This window comes from Cyprinus carpio, chromosome A15 (genome assembly GCF_018340385.1).
Source record: "Cyprinus carpio isolate SPL01 chromosome A15, ASM1834038v1, whole genome shotgun sequence".
NCBI classification, from domain to species: domain Eukaryota; kingdom Metazoa; phylum Chordata; class Actinopteri; order Cypriniformes; family Cyprinidae; genus Cyprinus; species Cyprinus carpio.
In genome coordinates this window covers 11,785,435-11,806,866 of record NC_056586.1, presented here as the reverse complement: position 1 = coordinate 11,806,866, position 21,432 = coordinate 11,785,435, and the positions used below count along the sequence as shown (strand labels likewise).

Genomic DNA, 21,432 nt, shown 5'->3' with positions numbered 1-21,432 from the left:
CTGTATACATGTATTTAAAAAAAGTAATAAAAATGTCAAAAAAAAAAGATTAAAAAAAAAAATTAAAACAAAAACATTAACAATAAAAACAATAAAAATATAATAAAAATTCAAAATATGAATACTAAAAGGGATGCTAAAATAACACTGAATAACCTTCTTAACATGTCCAAAAAAGGATTATTGTCTGGTTTTTAAAAGACCTATTAACCTTGACACAGTCATTATGGTCTCTATGATATAAATTAAAATAAAGATGCTAAACTACTCAATAAGTTTTTTTTCCCCCAACAATTTTGTTCTTTTAATGTTTTTTTCATTATGATATCAGGACAGTTGTATCACCCTGAAGTTTTTTTTTACCCTTTTTCCCTAAACAATACTTGTTCCCAGACGATATTGATTTGATTTTAAATTCAGAAAATAAAAACATGCTCATCATTGAAGAAGTCACTATATGTATGAATCAGATTTTTAATGGAAAATTAGTAGATCTGGAATTTTTTTTTCTGGTCAGGTTTTAGGTCACTGACCCAATTCTTGCTGGAATAAAACTATTAAAGTGAAACATCATACCTGCTACATTATTATATTCACCAACACCAAATTTTACTAGCATGGTGTTCTGGTGAAGCTGGTTAACCGGTGGAAGCCAGCTAGTTAAGAAGCCTGACAGCATCCAAAACACAACATATGCCTGTGATCAGCCATCCTGCTCTTTTCAACAAATTAAATACACTCACAACAAGGAAAAGCACTTTCCCAGGGCTGAAGGTTACTGCATTACATTGTTTAATAGAGAGCAGCCCAGTTATAAAGCATCTGATTATCACAACTTTCAGGATGGAAGACATTCACGGCAAAATTCTTCTCTGCGGTCATGGCTTGTGCTCCGTGCTGTCTCAGCTCACAATAAGGTCTAATAGTCATTTCCCGATGGACCTCCTTCAAAAGAATCTTTTAATGTGATTGTTAGATTTCAGCCTGCAGCTATGTAGGCTAAGTGAGATTAAAATGAAGTACAAAGACAGGGTGGATGATACAGCACACATAATAAGAGTCAGTCTGTCTTAATCGGCCTGTGAAAGTAAGCATGCATTCTGGATCACTATTGACATACACTGGTCTTTTCTATGCTTTATACAAAGCAGCCAAACTTAAGTATCTTTTCAAGAGGGAAGCCAACAAAAAACAATTAGCCTAAATCACTGTCTGGCTGATCCATTCAGCATGCAGCAATGAAATAACACAGGCTAACCCATATTTTTGTGATGTATTACTTGCATAATGGAGGAGCTGAGCCTGCATTGCTTTCACCTTGGTCTAATTTGTCCGATCAGGGTGACACTTGCTGACTGTATTTCCATAACATAGATCTTTCTCAATCTACAGAGAGGCTGTCACAGACACCCTGTCCTTACATGACCCTGAATTAGCCTGCATGTAATTTGCCGATAGCAACCACAGAGAATGGCTTGTCAACTAAATGTATACTTGAAATGACCCTATGCAACCAATTTGCACACTACAGAAAAAAATTAAATAAAATAAATGCTGATTTTACAAAGCCTCAAATCCCATTCTCTTATCAAATTACATACACGTTGGATTTATGATATATGCATGAAAAGCCAAACATCGGCTAAAACAATTCATCGGCCCAGAACAAAATGCTAAATTTCGGACATAATTAATCCAATTTAATGATGGTAAATTGTATATATTTTATATATACAATTATATTATTATTTAATATCATACTTTTTATATATAAATACTTATATAGGCTACTTATATACTTTTAACAAAATTGTTCAAATAATAAAAAAAATACTTCTATACACACATACACACATATTTTGACATAATATTTAGGTTTTGTGATTTATTTCTGAAATACACTTATTTTATCAAATATTATTATTCATTATATTTATATATATATATATATATATATATATATATATATATATATATATATATATATATATAATGAATAATAATATTTGATAAAATAAGTGTATTTTATATCAAAATAGACTGAATTCAGGGACATAGTCTGTCATCTACTCTGGTAACTGTTATAGGTAACATCCATTTATGTTTCTTATGTCTGATCTGCAGAAAGCCAACATTAGCAGCTAGTCTATAAAAGCAAACTACCATGACCTATGACCTAACCCTGCCATTTTGCAAATGCTTTATTTATGCTTAAAAGTTGCTTGCTGCATCCATTTTTCCACCCTTCCCATTGGGCTACGAACTATATGATTATAGTCATTCTGTTTAACACACCACTTCCTCTTGCAGTGTTTTTCTAAAGGGCAGGAGGAAAGTTTTAACCTAATATTTAAGGCAACAAAAGTGGAAGGTGCCACTGGCAGAGTGCCCAATAACAGGTCAATACTTCCAGCCTACTTCAGTTCTTTTCCTCTCAGGCACTAAAGTGCGCCCTCAACCCCCTTGCTTAAACACACCCACCCTTTCACTTGTTCTACACCAGATCCATTTACAAAAACACTTTTTACAACCATTCCATTCTGGTTCATCAGTCTGAGTAAGACTGAATCTGAATCGCACATACTGTAGAAGTTGTATCTCAAGAGAAATACACACTATCCCAGGTAGTCTCAGCCTCAGACGTCATGGCCACGGACCATTGGCTAAACGTCTGATGCATATGGGACATAGAAGTGGAAACACTTCAGGATTGTCGAAGTCGGCATCTGATTGGTTGAATTATACAGGATTTCCGGGAGACATGTGTGTTGCGTTCTTTAACGTTTTGGCTGGAAACAAGATGGCGTGCCGCCAAACCCCCTCATGAAAGAAGAAAGCCATCGTGTTTACAACTGTGATTACGACGATCAGGATCAACTAAACGCTGGGATTTCAAAAGTATGTGAAATATTTAAAGTTCGCAGCATAGAATCTTTAAAATACGTCCAAGAGTTTTACACACCGGTCTGTTGTTGTGGTGACATTTCCACACCCCAAAACGTGATGCTGAACGAAATGAACTGTGATTGGTTGTTTGACATGTCGGTTAAACAGCCTCATGGGAGGGCCTTGTCCAAAGACAACTGCCATGGATTCCAGACCTTCAGCCATCAGTCTACGTGAGACTATATCCCAGGTCACAAATTCAGGTTATAAAAACATTGTGGGATTATTGTTTTGAAATGTTTCTAAAATGTCGAAAGGTCCGGTTATCTAGTCTTGATTTTGTTACAAAAACGCAACAGCTTGAGGCTGTCTACACTGGACACGACAAAGTGACCGCTGCAAATAATTTGAACTTTTTGTCAGTACATCATAAATAGAACGAGGCAACATTTTACTGACAGGGATTTGTCTTGTCTCGTCGTGCCGCATCCAGTGTAGACAGCGTCACTGATTATAATGGGATCTATAGTATTTTGTTGCGCCGCTCGTGTCCAGTGTAGACAGTGTCACACTAATTTACTGTAGAATAGTGCATAAGTACACACACTGGGATGCACCTAGTAAGTTTTTGTTAATGTTTAAATATCAGTAACCAGCTACCAGTGCCTTTAAACTTTATACTGACACCTACTGGCCTGCATGCATTAGGTTTGTTCGCTAACTACTGCCACTACATAAAGCTGTTTGTTTATTAAGTTTGAACATTTTTTATTAATATGACACTGACACTTAATTTCTCTATGTATAAAGCATAAGCCAAAAAAATGAGCAAATAATAACTGAATGCATCTTAAAAGTCATATTCAACAACAACAAAACATGCAATAGACCACATGGACAAAAAATTGTTTTGCTTTAATTTTATATGTTACAGTATATGTTACATGTATAAAGTATATTAAAAGAAAATAAATTACAATTAAAGTGAATTACTTGAACACGCTTTGCTTGTATCTTGGTCATCTTAAGGTATTTTCTGAGAGTAAGATAAAGAGCTTATTATTGTTAGTTCTTTAACAGTTAATTTTAAAACAGCTAACGGAGCATTTACACATAGGCATGCCATCGCAGACACCCCATTCTGGCTCGCTAGGTAAACTTCACCGCAAACTGTTAACTTTAAGGTAGCTAAGTCCGATTCAAGATGACATGTTATCATTCCTGGAAAAGATAAAGTAGGCTACCCACCAGTGCAGACACTCAGCAGAAGCCCCATGAGAGGTAGAAGTCCATGAAAAAACGTGCTATTCCCAAAGATGTGTCTTACTTCCTCTGCCATGGTTTCAGACTGCAGTAGTGAGTTACTCCTTGTTGAATCCACTCGGGGTCTGATCCACAGCAGCCGAGCCGCGCGTGGGCGGTACCTTCAGTCCAGCGGTGGTTTCCGACTAAAAATAAACCCGTCAACAATGCAGTTAACACTCTCTTTCAGACACAAATGATGAAATTATAATAGCAACAGCTAATGAATGGAGAAAATAAGAATGCACGAAGTCAAAAAGCGAAAGAGTCCCGGGATATCTTTAGGGTTTTTTGAAGCGCCTTTAATCGATACATAGCCTATTCAATCGTCTAATATAGGCTGTGCATTTGAGCTGTCAGTGGTACTATTATGCATTATTGAACTTCATTTGTTCTTGCTGGAATGCATTTGCTAAAATTCTCCTTGTAGCATTACAAAACTATAGATAGGGTATCGGAATGGCTTGACTCAGTGGGGTACTGGGAGATGTCGCACAGTTCACTCAGACTAAAGAGTGAGCCATGCTGGGCCCCTGTGTTTTATTTATGCCTTCCAAGAGTGATAAATCCCCAACTGAGTGGTGCCATTTACACCAATCAATCCTTTTCATTGGCCCTTTTCTCTCACTAAAATGCTTCGTATATTTTCGTGGAGTTAAAAGAAGAAATATATTTCATTTTCTGAAATTTTAAGACACATTGCTAACTATTAAGTTGTTTCTTTCTTTCTTTATTTTTTTTTTAATTTGTAAATAAAGATCTGCTGATCATTCTACAATGCAGCATGATAGATTGTTCTTAACTGAATATATTATAAGGTGTTACAGGGAAAATCTAGCAAGAGTTTTATACTGGGGGGCCCTGAGCTAACTGAGAGTCTAAATCGGGGACCCTGGGTCTGTAAAACCCTTCACTCAGAGGATTCTCAGTATAAATACAGGCCATATCAATCCTTGATGAACATAATTTTGATGCCTTTAGGAAAACATGCAGCATTGTGCTGTATATTTCTGAAAATTAGATTTGAAGAACCCATTAAATGTATTTTGTAACCTAAAGTGTTAAAAACAAAATCATTCAGCTCTTTTGACATGATAATTGTCATCATCTGACTGTGGAACACAAAAGTAGATATTGTTCAGAATGACAGTTGTATGAAAAACAATATTAATATATATATATAGAGAGAGAGAGAGAGAGAGAGAGAGAGAGAGAGAGAGAGAGAGAGAGAGAGAGAGAAATAAAAATTGTGACTGAGGCTGCCATACTCAATAAAAACTACTACAGAGTCCACCATAATAAAAAAATAAAAATTGTGACTGAGGCTGCCATTCTGCATACCATCTACTTTAGTGTTCAGCTGAAGAAAAAAGGCATGAGTTTGGAACAACAGGTTAAGGAAATGATTACAGAAATCTATTTGTGGTATCAATTTACTAATATTTGTTCACAGTTAATAACAGGTAGAACAGACTTCTGTATTGTAATTAGACTAAAATATTATTACGATGTTGTATTTCCATATTCATAAAGAAAAAACTAGATTCAAGAGCTTTATTGTCATATGTACTAATGAAATTCTTTGTTTGCTCCTTATGAGAATGATTGGGTAGAAGGGGAACAAACATAATTTACAAGGACAATACAAATAACATACAAATATAGAATATACAGTAAAGTATAAACTAGATAGAATAATAGAAATAAATAACAATAGCATAAAAAAGTAAGTAGTGAAAGAAAAAGAAAAAGAACCTGTATTCAAACAGTATTCCTTTTTCCATAAAAAATGGCATTGCCCTCTGTTGGTCAAAACTGTGAACTTCTACATGAAACCAACTAAAACTTTTACTAATAATGATAATGTCATTTCATTAGAGTTTGCATGTATATATGTATATATATATATATATATATATATATATATATATACACACACACATATACATATAGCATATACATACATATATATATATATATATATATATAGTATATATATATATATATATATATATACACATATATACATATATATATATATACATATATTACATATATATATATATATATATTGATACATATACACACATATATATACATATATATATATATATATATATATATATATACACACACATATATATATATATATACATACATATATACATATACATATACATATATAAATATATATATAAAAATTCAATGTCAAATTTGCAGACACCTTAATTCAGTTCAAGAAAATAATTTATTGGAATTCACACATTTTGCAAAAACTGTTCTACATAAATTTTCCATTTATTATAATAATAAATAACAGTTGATCTCTAGAAATATAAAACAGATTGACTGCAACTTTGTATGCACTGCAATATCACAACATGTGATATGATTTCATTGTTGCATCAACACATTTAATTGCACTAAAAAATAAACAAACAATATGAAAAATATATACATATATACAAATACTAAATCATTGTTACTTTCAAAGTAATTTCTTTGCAGGCTTCTGCTCTACATGCATTTTATATGCATGATCTTTCAAGCTGCATTCATCACTTTAACACTTAATACAGTTGTTTTATGTTTTTGGACTTTTACTTGCTCTATCATTATGAACATTAACCATATTGATTTAATGAGGCCTTCAAAAGGAGGCCTACTTTTAATTCAATAACCAATACTGATTGCAAATATATATAAAGGTGCATTCTTGATCATTCAGTCATTCCCACTGAGTGATTCACTGCTGGCTACAGAATACCAATGTCACAAATGTCAATTTTTTTCTAGTCCTCACGAAGGTAGGCCTCTGGAATATCTTCCAGATCATGAATGGCAATGCTGGAGGCATACTCTGCCATTCTCTGGATTTCTTCTGCTTTCGTTTCGGCCAGTTTTTTCTCTGCTTCTTTTGAGATCTTTCTAAGCTCTTCCACTTTGCACTGTGCCACCTGCAGATTAGTCTTTGTTGCAGTGCATGCATGCTCTGCTCCTGTAAAAACCAATCCACAGACCATACCAAAGTCACGTGTACAATAAATACTTTCAAATTACACAGCAGATCAAACTTACAGGTTAAATAATTAAGGATAATTTATAAACATACCCGAATTGTAGGCTGCATCTGCTGACAACTCACAGATGTTGATGGCATTCATCCAGTTTGACTCAAAGCGTTTGCATGCTTCCAATCTATCACTAACCTGAAAAAAGGGAAAAACACTGTGAAAACTCTGGTATCAAAGTTACTTTGATATCAACAAGATCTGTTTATCAGTCTTAATCATGATCTATATTGTTGCAAAATGTAAACAACACTTAGATAAACTAAAGCAGACCTTGCTCTACAAAAAAATAAATAAACATTTAAAGGAACAGAATTTACCTCCACTCGCTGTCCAATGATCACCTGCCAAATGCTGTCCTCTTCAGCAGGGGTCTGTTTTCCTATTGCGGTTATATATCGCTTCTGCAGGGCAATGAGTGTGTGTACTGCCTAAGAAAATTAAATATGGTAAAATTACTTTAATTATATTCTATATGTTTTATTACAAATATAACACCTTTGTCAGCAATCAAGTGAACCACACATCGTGAAGCTAGTTTTACTGAGTGAACTATAGGTTTGAGATGCCGTGTTTACAAGTCTTACCTTGGCATACTGTGTGAGGGCATCCACAAGAGCCAGCGTGGTCTGAGAGAGGTACGTGTTGGCACTGTCTGTGACCAGACATGAGGCCCGACGAATCAGGGATTCATGTGAAAGGTTTTCAACCTGCTGAAGAAAAAAAGGGATGCAATTTATTACACTTGTCTCAATAGTAATGAATAGTATTGGGAATCCATTGCATATTTTTGACTCCCAAAATGACTCCTTTCCGTAAATAATAAACATCCAGTTTATTTAGTGCCATTCTCAAATAAATGACTCTAACAAGCCGATTCTTTTCAGAGAATCAACAACACTTATAAAAATGAGTCGGAGTGGATAGTGAATTAACATACTTTATATAACCCTAATCTCATCATGGACTAAAAGTGTTCTTGTAAAAAGTAGTATTCTATAAAATAAAAAAAAAATAAAAAAATACAGTAATGACCATATAGTATGTATATTTCTGACTTTTTTTTTCTTTTTTCTTTTTTACACTTTAACGTTACTGACTGCATTGAGGCAGCATTCAATAAGAAAAAAAAATAAGTTTGCAAAAAATTAAGAAAATAGTTATTCAAAAAGTAACTTGAATCGACGATACAAAATAGTCGGCTCCACATTCATGCTTGTCACGCTCTCTATACGAGCGTTATACAACTTTGTCATTTGTTCACTGTCTATATGCAACATTTAAATGTTTAAGGTTACCTGTGTAAAAGGAACCGCACAGAGGCTGCTGGCGAGACTGAACGCGACTCTGTTGGATCGGGCGACCTCCGGCAGGCGCAGGAGACGCTGGTGTACGGGACTCCTGCAGAACACACTGGCCTTGTCCCTTTAATATAAGACAATACATTAGACTGAGCATAGAGCTTAATTGAAAATAACCACACATTTTAGCTTAAAATAGCACAATATGAACGCAATCTTACTTGAGAAGTTGAACGCATGCAGCACTCAGTCGCAGGACTGCCATGTTTCTCCGGGCGACCAGGAAGTCGGTCCGGCCTTTAAGAAGACTGCCACTAGCACACAAACCGCAGTTTCTAAAAGCCTGCATATTGCCTTGTCTTTTACTAATTAAACAAAATACTTGTAGGAATGTCCCTTAAACCTGTATTGGTCTTTAAGTAAAGCTCTTCAATGTTTTAAGCTTGACAGCACTGCGCCCACCAGTATTTATATACTGCTGAAGGACTCTGCCCTCCATGCAGTGTATTGATCCGTTTATTCGGACCTTTAATCTTGATTTTAGCGATTTAAGTTCAAGGAAAGATAGGGGTTGACGTACATTTGCACAAAGGTTGTAACAGGCTGTGGTAAACATTAGTGAGCTCTTAGTGGTTGAGCTGCACACACCTCCAGATATCACAAAACAGTGTGTACTGAGAACATAACAGCCACAGGAATTGATGAGCATGCATGGCCTGCGCGTCTTGAAGGGGATGGCAGAAAAACAAGTACACATGATAAGAAGAAGAAGAAGAAAAAAACTTAGAGGACAGAAATATATCACGACAATGCATGGAGCATACTGTATGTTTACTTTGGGTTTACTGATACCTGAAGACCTGAAGAAAGCTCTCGATAGACCAATTCAATCGATCTAAACCAATAATTTATCTTTCAGCTTTGAAGAGTCAAAGTGAAATGGTCTGAACAGTTTCTCAACTGTTCCCTATCAGCATGTTGAGAGACAATAAATCAATAAAATTTATAAATATACAAGTTATCAAAAAAAATAAATAAATAAATAAAGCAAACACATACACTCCCGTTAAAACGTTTATAATTATTATATATATATATATATATATATATATATAAATATATTATTTTATATATATATAAGTAACTTTTAAAAATAATATAATATATATAAATAAAGCAAATATATATATATATATATCTTCTTATTATCAATGTCACTCCCGTTAAAACGTTTAGATGAAAGAAGTCTCACCAAGGCTGCATTTATTTTACAAAAATACAGTAAATACTGATTAGATGCTCACAAAACATTTCTTCTTATTATCAATGTTGAAAACAGTGCTGCTTAATATTTTGTGGTAACTGTGATACATTTTTTAAAGATTCTTTGATGAACGGAAAGTTTGAAGAGCATTTATTTGAAACAAAAACTTCTGTAAAGTTATTAATGTCCTTACTGTCACTTTTGATCCATTTAATACATCCTTACTGAATTAAAGTTTAATTTATTTTATCATTAATTAATTTCTAAAAAAAAAAATTCATTTACGCTTAGAGGAAAAAAAAACAGAGATATGCAGGGAAATATTCTGTCCTTTAGTTTAAGTTATCTGTATGGTAAATGTTTAATGGTTCAAAAAAACTATTCCACAAAACCATTTGCTTTCAAAACACCTTTAAAAACCCTTTTAAAGAGCATTCATAAAAAGAAAATGTACACACAAAAAAAATTACCCTTAAAAAGTGATGAAACCTGCCAAGCGAGTTCAGAAAGTACTTATCTTAGGCAGTAGTATGAGAATGTACAGGTAAACAAGGAGTTTATAGAGCTCAGGGTCCAAATCACAGGAACACACAGAAATAACAATAAAGACTGTTTGGAAGGCATGATCGCATCATGTCACAGTGGCATGCAAGGCCACATACATTATAGACACATAGCAAACATGTTGGCATTATCACAACTTTAATTTGCATGATGTTGTAGCTAGTTTATTTTCAAATACTTGCAAATATTTTAAACTTTATCTTCATCATTAATTTAGGCTATTTGATTATAAATGCAATACATGTTTAAAATGCTGAAACCACTCTGATTCAGATACAGGGACTGTTTCTTTGTAATGTTATAATCTAACCTGAAGATTGCTATAACCATATGAAACAGTGTGTAAACCATTTTGTGAGTAATATGTGTTTGTTCTTAAAGGGATATGAATAGCATAACAAAAACTGTATTGATTTGCTAGTGTTGCTAAACCACACTGCTGTTCATGTAATGTATTTAAATTATGGCATTTGATCATATTTATTATTAATATTTCAATAGGGCTTAACACTTGTAGTAACCACTGATACTATTATTTTCCTAAGAGGCTTCAAACAGAGAGTATGCTGACTAATGACTTTCATTTATTGATTTATTTCTAAATACAAGATACATTCAAATTTTAAAAATGCACTGGTTTGCCTGCATGCTGCATATTACATCCATTTCACAATAGTCATGCATATAATGCATGAGATAATTCTTATGATTAAAGAAAGATTATTGCAAAATAATGTGAGTGAATATAAAATAAGTAATGTAAACAGAAGGGTAATACTGCTTAATATGGGCAGCAGAGGTCGCTATTAAACAATATACTGCAAAGACCTTATTGGCCAGACAAATACAAACCCTGGATGTTTTTTTTTGTTTTTTTTTAATAAAAAAAAATAAAAAATTATTTAGTACATATAAAAACAACAAATACACACAATCAATCAAAAACATTCCAAATAATATGTGTTTTATTATACAAATAACTTGGTTTGGGGATAGACATGGAACACAGACACAATCATGCATTTACATTTCTTTTATTTGCAACATGCCATACAAGTCAAAATCTAAATTAGTGCAAAAACTAGAGTAGAAATGAAGAGAAAGAGCAAAAAACCAAAAAGATTATAATCCACATCCAAATCACAAAAAAAATAAATCTTATTAACAAAATCAAAAATTTCCAAATGACAAATCCAATTACAAATTGATTAATTACTTACAAATAATTAATCAAATTACAAATTTCAAAAGCTTTCTAACGACAGCTGCAGTGACGCGATGACTTTATCATTTGGCAATTGGCACTTTTATTGAGAAGGTGGGAATATTCCACCAAGTTGCGCTTTACACTTTTTCAAATTCATAAGGAGTTCTGTTGTGATATGATTTTAAAATTGATAAACTGCCTGTGAAACTAGCTAAATTTCTCAAACAAGCTTTATAGGCCTGGATGCTGGTGTTAAGCACAATTTCCTCCAAATTAATATATTATTTGGAATAATAGATGTATTCAATATAAAAAAAAAAATCTTGTCTCTAAAGTTGGTATGAAAATGATATTGTGTTAGTTCGACAAATTTTAAATTCAAATGGTTATTTATTATCTTATAGTGAATATTTGGTTTCCAGTTACGCCAAAAGAGTATTTTGTTTTATTTGATATACTTTTTGTAATAGCTTGTGGAAGTGATTCTTCTGAGGCAATATATGTTAAAGACAGAATGTTTCTAGGAGATATTAAGATTCTTAAACACAGTTGTACTAATACGCATATTAGGAGTATTATAGCAGGTGATACTGCTACTCATAAAAGCTTAATCTGTACCAGATGTTTTAGAAATATAACTGGAATACATCTTAGCATATTTGAATCATACTAGGCCTAATAAAGTAAAAGAGGTTACATTTAAAAATTGACATAGTATATATCCAGCTAAAAGTGTTTTAGAGAGATTTAATTTAGATATATATCTTTCCTCTGATTTCTGTTCAATGGAAAAGGAGTCTATTGTCCGTCTGTTTTATAATTGTGTTAAAAGATTTTTTGGGTGGATATGGAAAATTATATTAAAATGAAAACAAATATTATATTCAAGTCAAAGAATTTTAACGTATGTATGTATTATTCCAATGAAAATAATAATAATACTTTTACTTTTACTTATCAGGATCCAATCAAAATTTAATTAATTTTCTTCATGAGACTAAGGACTAACGCACCTGTTTGGAGAACATAGTTACTAAAAAAAAAAAAAGAAGACTTGTAATATTTTTCCATGGATATAAAATTTTTGATTAATGAATCAATGGTTTGTACACCCTGGCATGTTTTTATGTACATTTTTGTATAGGCCTACTGTTGTATATTTTGTTCTGGTCAAAAAAATGAAAATAAAAATGTAATAGGAGTGCATCATCTTAAGTCTTTGATTATAGACACATAGCAAACATGTTGGCATTGTCATAACTTTAATTGAAATGATATTGCAGTCATTACTCATTTAGGCTATTTGTTTATGTATACATACAACAATCCATGATGTGAAAGGACTCTGATTCAGATACAAGGGCTGTTTCATTGTAATGTTATAATCTAACCTGAAGATTGTTATAACCATATGAAACAGTGTGTAAACCATTTTGTGAGTAATATGTTCTTAAAAGGGAAATATGAATATTCTACCATCATATAAACTGTATTGATTTGCTAGCATTGCTGAACCACAATGCTGCTCATGTACTGTATTTAAATTATGGCATATGATCATATTTATTTTTATTATTTCAATAGGGTGTGACACTTGTAGTATATTACTGTTTTCCTAAGAGGCCTCAAACAGAGAGTGTGCCGCATTAAGTGTGACCCTTATTTGTATGGTAAATGTCCTAACATTATACATGAAAACATTTGGAAGAGCAAATGACTGAGGATTTAATAATCCAAAATTTGAATTCCTTGAATAATGTTTATTAGTGCATATTTACATTTTTGTATGTTCTATTGACATGTCAATGATGTTCACCTGAAGGCTGCAAAAGACTATTTAAAATGCTTGCTATGTGTGCTTAGTGCTTTCCTTTATTTTAATTATTCAGAAACTTTCATTTACTTTCATTAGATATATTGACATTATTTAAATTCAAGGATAACCATATAAATATACTATTTAGTTAATTTATTTTGCTAATTACAAGGGTTCAGAATTTTAAAAACCCACAGGTTTGCCTACATGTTGCATACTGCATCCACTTCATAACAGCCATGCTTGTAATGCATATTATAATTCTTATTGTCAAAGAAATGTTATTTGAAATCATGTAAGTGAATATAAAGCATAATAATTTATTACCCTTCTGTTTACATTACTTGCTTTATATTCACTCACATGATTTCAAATAACATTTCTTTGACAATTATTAATAATTATTAATAATGCTTAATATGGTCAGCAGAGGTCGATATTAAACAATATACTGAATTAAACAATATACTGAATGTGAGAGGCAGCTTGCAAAGACCTTATTGCCTAGGCAAATACAAATTCTGGATGCTTTTATTATTTTTTAAAATTATTATTATTAATTTTTTTACATGGAATATTACTGGACATGCAATTGGATATGAATTTAGGCCTGTTAAAATCACATGGGCGCTCTTAAAACATATAAAAAAAAAGAAGAAGAAAAGAAAAATGCAGTTTGACTGGATTATTAATGTTAAAGATTGTACTAAAAGACCATCATGATTGTTTAATTGTGTCAGATGAGATGGTGTTGTTTTTGCATCTAATATAATAAATCATTGCAGTGTGGAATTTCTCATCTCTAAATCCATAGACAAGAGGACTTACTGCTCTAGAAGTGATACTAAATGCAAGGAAATTTACATATCGGACAATCAGGTATATATTAATATCATACTGCATCACTACAGCCTCAATGTAAGGACACATGACCTCAGCCGTACATAAAACCAGCTGAAGGATATGGAGAGAAATAGTGCGCTGCCCCTTTGATGCTGATTTCTTATTGTCACCAGAGGCTGCACGTGCAGCAAGGTATATCATTACATAACAAAAGACCTCAACTATCAAAATAACCACAAGCCCCACAATATACAACAGTCCCCTAGCAAACTGATGCATCTTTTCCGGAACCATAATCTCATAGTGGCAGTATGTTAGTTGAGACAAATATTCACGAGAGGCCGTTCTAACTAGGATGAACATATCAACAAAGGGGTTTATGGAGCTCAGGATCCAAATCATTAAAATCACTAATAGGGCTCTTCTAGAGGTGGAGATTGCATGATGTCGCAGCGGCATACAAATGGCCACATAACGCTCCATACACATGGCTACAATCGTCAGTGGTGCACATGCTGTGACTGCCCCTATCAACATGCAGATGGGGATACAGAAACGTAGAGGTATTATAACAAAGCTATATGATAAGACCACCACAATATCTGTCAGACAAAGAAATATTAGGTCTACCAGGAGAGAATGACCAAACAATATATAACGTGTTTCTGTTCTGAAAGTCTCTTTTTTGGAGAATATTAAGAGCATGAGGAAGATGAGGTAGACGAAGGGCCAGACGAAGACCTGAGTCAATGACACTGAAATGGTCCGCCGGACGGGGTCAGCTTGGATCAGTCGCATCTGCTCATAGCCACTGGCATTCTGACTGGCCATTGTGTGCACATCTAAGAGAAAATTACACAACAAAACACACAAGACATGAAAAAATAATCATCCTTGAGAAATAAATATTTGTAAGATAAATTATCAATAATCTTCAAATATTTATGAAGCCGTAAAAAAGTATATATCATCTCATTTATAATTTTTCCTAATTGAAGGTAATGAAATCAGTTACATCAGTTACAAAATGTTACATAATCTTGCTGATAATAAGATTCTATTCTTGAGCCATGGACATATCAAGTGTAATAAATGATGATGTGCACTGTGAGCAAACATTTATATAGAGTATGACAGAGCAAAACTCCTGTGTATGACATCAGCTTAGTTGCTGAAATCTAGAGCTAAATTTAGATTTGCTTGTGTTTGGGGATAGACATGGATCACTGAGACACAATCATACATTTACATTTCATTTATTTGCAGCATGCCAAAAAAGTCAAAATCTAGATTAGTGCACAGACTAGAGTAGAAATGAAGAGAAAGAGCAAAAAATGCTGTTAAGCCAGATTCTAATCCTCATTGTGACATTAAAGTAAAATTTTGCACATTTTGCAAAGGATTGTGGGGAATGGAGTCCATGACAGAGTGGCAATGGTATGGGATGGACTGCTATCTGGTGGCTATCAAGGGCACTCCAGACGGTGATCATGACATAGTCCCCTCCTGAGGAACACCTTCCAGATGCTTCCAACATGATCAAAGAAGTCCAGGAGGGAGACAGAGTGGAACTGGACAAAGAGGCTGTGTCCACAGATTGTAAGAACTAGAGACAAGGGCAGAGCGGGAAACCAAGGTGGTGCAGACTGGGCATGAGGCCAAGGCTGAGTTAGAGACCAAGGTGGGACTGGCGGAGCAGGGAGGCAGGGCTGAAGACCACCAGGGCGGAGCAAGCGGAGCTGAAGACACCCACGATGCAGCAGAAGACCACCACAGCAGAGCAGACGGGACCGAAGATCCCCACAGTGGAGCAGAAGACCTTCTTGGCTGTGACAGGACAGGCAAGGGATTCAGGGCCGGCCTCCGTGGCCATGACAGTACAAGTACCAAGTACAGAGATGGCTTCTCTGGCTATGACGAGACAGGCAAGGAGCTCGAGGATGGGAACCACAGGATGGGAAGATACCGAAAGCACTAGTGACCATTATAACTGGACATGTTGGTGGTGACCATGGTGGGTCAAGGTCCATGGACACCAGTGCATGGTGCCCTCCTGCTCCTTTGGTTCTCCAACAGTAAAGATGAAACAACTTAGCAAATATTCAAAATCCAGATATTCAGTCAGTGATCCTCGAGAACCATCACAGATGAGTTTAGACTGATATTGTTCATTGAGTCCATAACAAAACAAATCGCATATTCTGGGAGGTCAGAGGAATTTGCTTTCTAACGACAGCTGCAGTGACGCGATGACTTTATCATTTGACGATTGGCTCTTTTATTGAGAAGGTGGGAATATTCCACCAAGTTGCGCTTTACACTTTTTCAAATTCATAAGGAGTTCTGTTGAGATATGATTTTAAAATTGATAAACTGCCTGTGAAACTAGCTAAATTTCTCAAACAAGCTTTATAGGCCTGGATGCTGGTGTTTAAGTCCAATTTCCCCCAAATGAATATATTATTTGGAATAATAGATGTATTCAATATAAAAAAAAAAAAATCTTGTCTCTAAAGTTGGTATGAAAATGATATTGTGTTAGTTCGACAACTTCTAAATTCAAATGGTTATTTATTATCTTATAGTGAATTTTTGGACAAATTTGGTTTCCATTTACGCCAAAAGAGTATTTTGTTGTATTTGATGCCATACCCAAACAAGTTATACTTTTTGTAATAGCTTGTGGAAGTGATTCTTCTGAGGCAATATATGTTAAAGACAGAATGTTTCTAGGAGATATTAAGATTCTTAAACACAGTTGTACTAATAAGCATATTAGGAGTATTATAGCAGGTGATACTGCTACTCATAAAAGCTTAATCTGTACCAGATGTTTTAAAAATATAACTGGAATACATCTTAGCATATTTGAATCATACTAGGCCTAATAAAGTAAAAGAGGTTACATTTAAAATTTTACCTCGTATATATACAGCTAAAAGTGTTTTAGAGAGATTTAATTTAGATTTTTCCTGTAATTTTTGTTCAATGGAAAAGGAGTCTATTGTCCATCTGTTTTATAATTGTGTTAAAAGATTTTTTGGGTGGTTATGGAAAATAATATTAAAATAAAACAAATATTATATTCAAGTCAAAGAATTTTGATGTTTGTATGTATTATTCCAATGAAAATAATAATAGTGAAAAAAAGAAAGTCGTGACATTTGTCAAGTATGGTAACCCATACTCGAAATTGGTGCTCTGCATTTAACTCATCCAAGTGCACACACACAGCAGTGAGAAGTGAACACACACCCAGAACAGTGGGCAGCTATATATCCAGCGCCCGGGGAGCAACTGGGGGTTCAGTGCCTTGCTCAAGGGCACTTCAGCCATGGGTATTGAGGGTGGAAGAGAGCACTGTTCATTTACTCCCTCCCACAACTCCTGCCAGCACCGAGACTCGAACCTGCGACCTTCTGGTTACAAGTCCAAATCTCTAACCATTAGGCAACAGCTGCCCCTACTTTTACTTATCAGGATCCAGTCAAAATTGAATTCATTTTCTTCACGAGACTAAGGACTAACGCACCTGTTTGGAGAACATTGTTACAAAAAAAAAAGAACACTTGTAATATTTTTCCATGGATATAAAATTTTTGATTAATGAATCAATGGTTTATACACCCTGGCATGTTTATATTTTCGTATAGGCCTACTGTTGTATTTTTGTTCTGGTCAAAAAAATGAAAATAAAAATGTAATAGAAGTGCATCATCTTAAGTCTTTGATTATAGACACATAGCAAACATGTTGGCATTGTCATAATTTAATTTAAATGATATGTGTAAACCATTTTGTGAGTAAAATGTTCTTAAAAGGGGAAATATGAATATTCTACCATCATATAAACTGTATTGATTTGCTAGCATTGCTGAACCACAATGCTGCTCATGTACTGTATTTAAATTATGGCATATGATCATATTTATTTTTAATATTTCAAAAGGGTGTGACACTTATAGTATATTACTGTTTTCCTAAGAGGCCTCAAACAGAGAGTGTGCCGCATTAAGTGTGACCCTTATTTGTATGGTAAATGTCCTAACATTATACATGAAAACATTTGGAAGAGCAAATGACTGAGTATTTAATAATCCAAAATTTTAATTCCTTGAATAATGTTTATTAGTGCATATTTAAATGTTTGTATGTTCTATTGACATGTCAATGATGTTCACCTGAAGGCTGCAAAAGACTATTTAAAATGCTTGCTATGTGTGCTAAGTGCTTTCTTTTATTTTAGTTATTCAGAAACTTTCATTTACTTTCATTAGATATATTGACATTATTTTAATTCAAGGTTAACCATATAAATATACTATTTCATTTACTTATTTTGATAATTGCAAGGGTTCAGAATTTTAAAAACCCACAGGTTTGCCTACATGTTGCATATTGCATCCACTTCATAACAGCCATGCTTGTAATGCAAATTATAAATCTTATTGTCAAAGAAATGTTATTTGAAATCATGTGAGTGAATATAAAGCAGGTAATGTAAACAGAAGGGTAATAATTTATTACCCTTCTGTTTACATTACTTGCTTTATATTCACTCACATGATTTCAAATAACATTTCTTTGACAGTTATTAATAATTATTAATAATGCTTAATATGGTCAGCAGAGGTCGATATTAAACAATATACTGAATTAAACAATATACTGAATGTGAGAGGCAGCTTGCAAAGACCTTATTGCCTAGGCAAATACAAATTCTGGATGCTTTTATTATTTTTTTTAAATTATTATTATTACTTTTTTTACATGGAATATTACTGGACATGCAATTGGATATGAATTTAGGCCTGTTAAAATCACATGGGCGCTCTTAAAACATATAAAAAAAAAGAAGAAGAAAAGAAAAATGCAGTTTGACTGGATTATAAATGTTAAAGATTGTATTAAAAGACCATCATGATTGTTTAATTGTGTCAGATGAGATGGTGTTGTTTTTGCATCTAATATAATAAATCATTGCAGTGTGGAATTTCTCATCTCTAAATCCATAGACAAGAGGACTTACTGCTCTAGAAGTGATACTAAATGCAAGGAAATTTACATATCGGACAATCAGGTATATATTAATATCATACTGCATCACTACAGCCTCAATGTAAGGACACATGACCTCAGCCGTACATAAAACCAGCTGAAGGATATGGAGAGAAATAGTGCGCTGCCCCTATGCTGATTTTCTTATTGTCACCAGAGGCTGCACGTGCAGCAAGGTATATCATTACATAACAAAAGACCTCAACTATCAAAATAACCACAAGCCCCACAATATACAACAGTCCCCTAGCAAACTGATGCATCCTTTTCCGGAACCATAATCTCATAGTGGCAGTATGTTAGTTGAGACAAATATTCACGAGAGGCCGTTCTAACTAGGATGAACATATCAACAAAGGGGTTTATGGAGCTCAGGATCCAAATCATTAAAATCACTAACAGGGCTCTTCTAGTGGTGGAGATTGCATGATGTCGCAGCGACATACAAATGGCCACATAACGCTCCATACACATGGCTACAATCGTCAGTGGTGCACATGCTGTGACTGCCCCTATCAACATGCAGATGGGGATACAGAAACGTAGAGGTATTATAACAAAGCTATATGATAAGACCACCACAATATCTGTCAGACAAAGAAATATTAGGTCTACCAGGAGAGAATGACCAAACAATATATAACGTGTTTCTGTTCTGAAAGTCTCTTTCTTGGAGAATATTAAGAGCATGAGGAAGATGAGGTAGACGAAGGGCCAGACGAAGACCTGAGTCAGTGACACTGAAATGGTCCGCCGGACGGGGTCAGCTTGGATCAGTCGCATCTGCTCATAGCCACTGGCATTCTGACTGGCCATTGTGTGCACATCTAAGAGAAAATTACACAACAAAACACACAAGACATGAAAAAATAATAATCCTTGAGAAATAAATATTTGTAAGATAAATTATCAATAATCTTCAAATATTTATGAAGCCGTAAAAAAGTATATATCATCTCATTTATAATTTTTCCTAATTGAAGGTAATGAAATCAGTTACATCAGTTACAAAATATTACATAATCTTGCTGATAATAAGATTCTATTCTTGAGCCATGGACATATCAAGTGTAATAAATGATGATGTGCACTGTGAGCAAACATTTATATAGAGTATGACAGAGCAAAAAACTCCTGTGTATGACATCAGCTTAGTTGCTGAAATCTAGAGCTAAATTTAGATTTGCTTGTGTTTGGGGATAGACATGGATCACTGAGACACAATCATACATTTACATTTCATTTATTTGCAGCATGCCAAAAAAGTCAAAATCTAGATTAGTGCACAGACTAGAGTAGAAATGAAGAGAAAGAGCAACAAATCCTGTTAAGCCAGATTCTAATCCTCAATGTGACATTAAAGTAAAATTTTGCACATTTTGCAAAGGATTGTGGGGAATGGAGTCCATGACAGAGTGACAATGGTATGGGATGGACTGCTATCTGGTGGCTATCAAGGGCACTCCAGACGTTGATCGTGACATAGTCCCCTCCTGAGGAGCACCTTCCAGATGCTTCCAACATGATCAAAAAAATCCAGTAGGGAGACAGAGTGGAACTGGACAAAGGGGCTGTGTCCACAGATTGTAAGAACTAGAGACAAGGGCAGAGCGGGAAACCAAGGTGGTGCAGACTGGGCAGGAGGCCAGGGCTGAGTTAGAGACCAAGGTGGGACTGGCGGAGCAGGGAGGCAGGGCTGAAGACCACCAGGGCGGAGCAAGCGGAGCTGAAGACACCCACCAGTGGAGCAGAAGACCTCCTTGGCTGTGACAGGACAGGTAAAAACCCCAAAATAAAGCATAATACCCTCCTACACTACAACAAAACAATTAAAGAGCTTAGAGAAGGCCTCCTTGGCTGTGACAGGACAGGCAAGGGATTCAGGGACGGCCTCCGTGGCCATGACAGTACAAGTACCAAGTACAGAGATGGCTTCTCTGGCTATGACGAGACAGGCAAGGAGCTCGAGGATGGGAACCACAGGACGGGAAGATACCGAAAGCACTAGTGACCATTATAACTGGACATGTTGGTGGTGACCATGGTGGGTCAAGGTCCATGGACACCAGTGCATGGTGCCCTCCTGCTCCTTTGGTTCTCCAACAGTAAAGATGGAACCA

At 34.5% G+C, this 21,432-nt stretch overlaps 2 protein-coding genes and 1 pseudogene across 3 annotated transcripts; all 3 read right to left on the bottom strand.

Moving 5' to 3' along the window:
- Nucleotides 1-6,417: 6,417 nt before the first annotated feature.
- LOC109067129 (diablo homolog, mitochondrial-like) lies at nucleotides 6,418-9,018 on the bottom strand. Of its 2 annotated transcripts, none has more exons than XM_042771012.1 (6): nucleotides 8,782-9,018; nucleotides 8,558-8,684; nucleotides 7,847-7,972; nucleotides 7,580-7,690; nucleotides 7,301-7,397; nucleotides 6,418-7,186 (listed from the first exon to the last, which is right to left on the bottom strand). In XM_042771012.1, exons 1-6 carry the CDS (start codon nucleotides 8,907-8,909, stop codon nucleotides 6,981-6,983), a joined length of 795 nt encoding a protein of 264 aa, XP_042626946.1. In that variant the 5' UTR covers nucleotides 8,910-9,018; the 3' UTR covers nucleotides 6,418-6,980. The 2 variants fall into 2 exon arrangements, with proteins under 2 accessions (XP_042626946.1, XP_042626947.1); XM_042771013.1 differs by having other exon boundaries at nucleotides 7,847-7,969.
- Nucleotides 9,019-14,073: 5,055 nt separating this feature from the next.
- LOC122147852 (odorant receptor 131-2-like) lies at nucleotides 14,074-15,095 on the bottom strand. Its single transcript, XM_042771856.1, has one exon. The coding sequence runs from the start codon at nucleotides 15,083-15,085 to the stop codon at nucleotides 14,129-14,131; it is 957 nt and encodes a 318-aa protein (XP_042627790.1). The 5' UTR covers nucleotides 15,086-15,095; the 3' UTR covers nucleotides 14,074-14,128.
- A 4,077-nt stretch (nucleotides 15,096-19,172) lies between these two features.
- Nucleotides 19,173-20,128, bottom strand: LOC109067114 (annotated as a pseudogene).
- Between the last annotated feature and the right edge of the window lie 1,304 nt (nucleotides 20,129-21,432).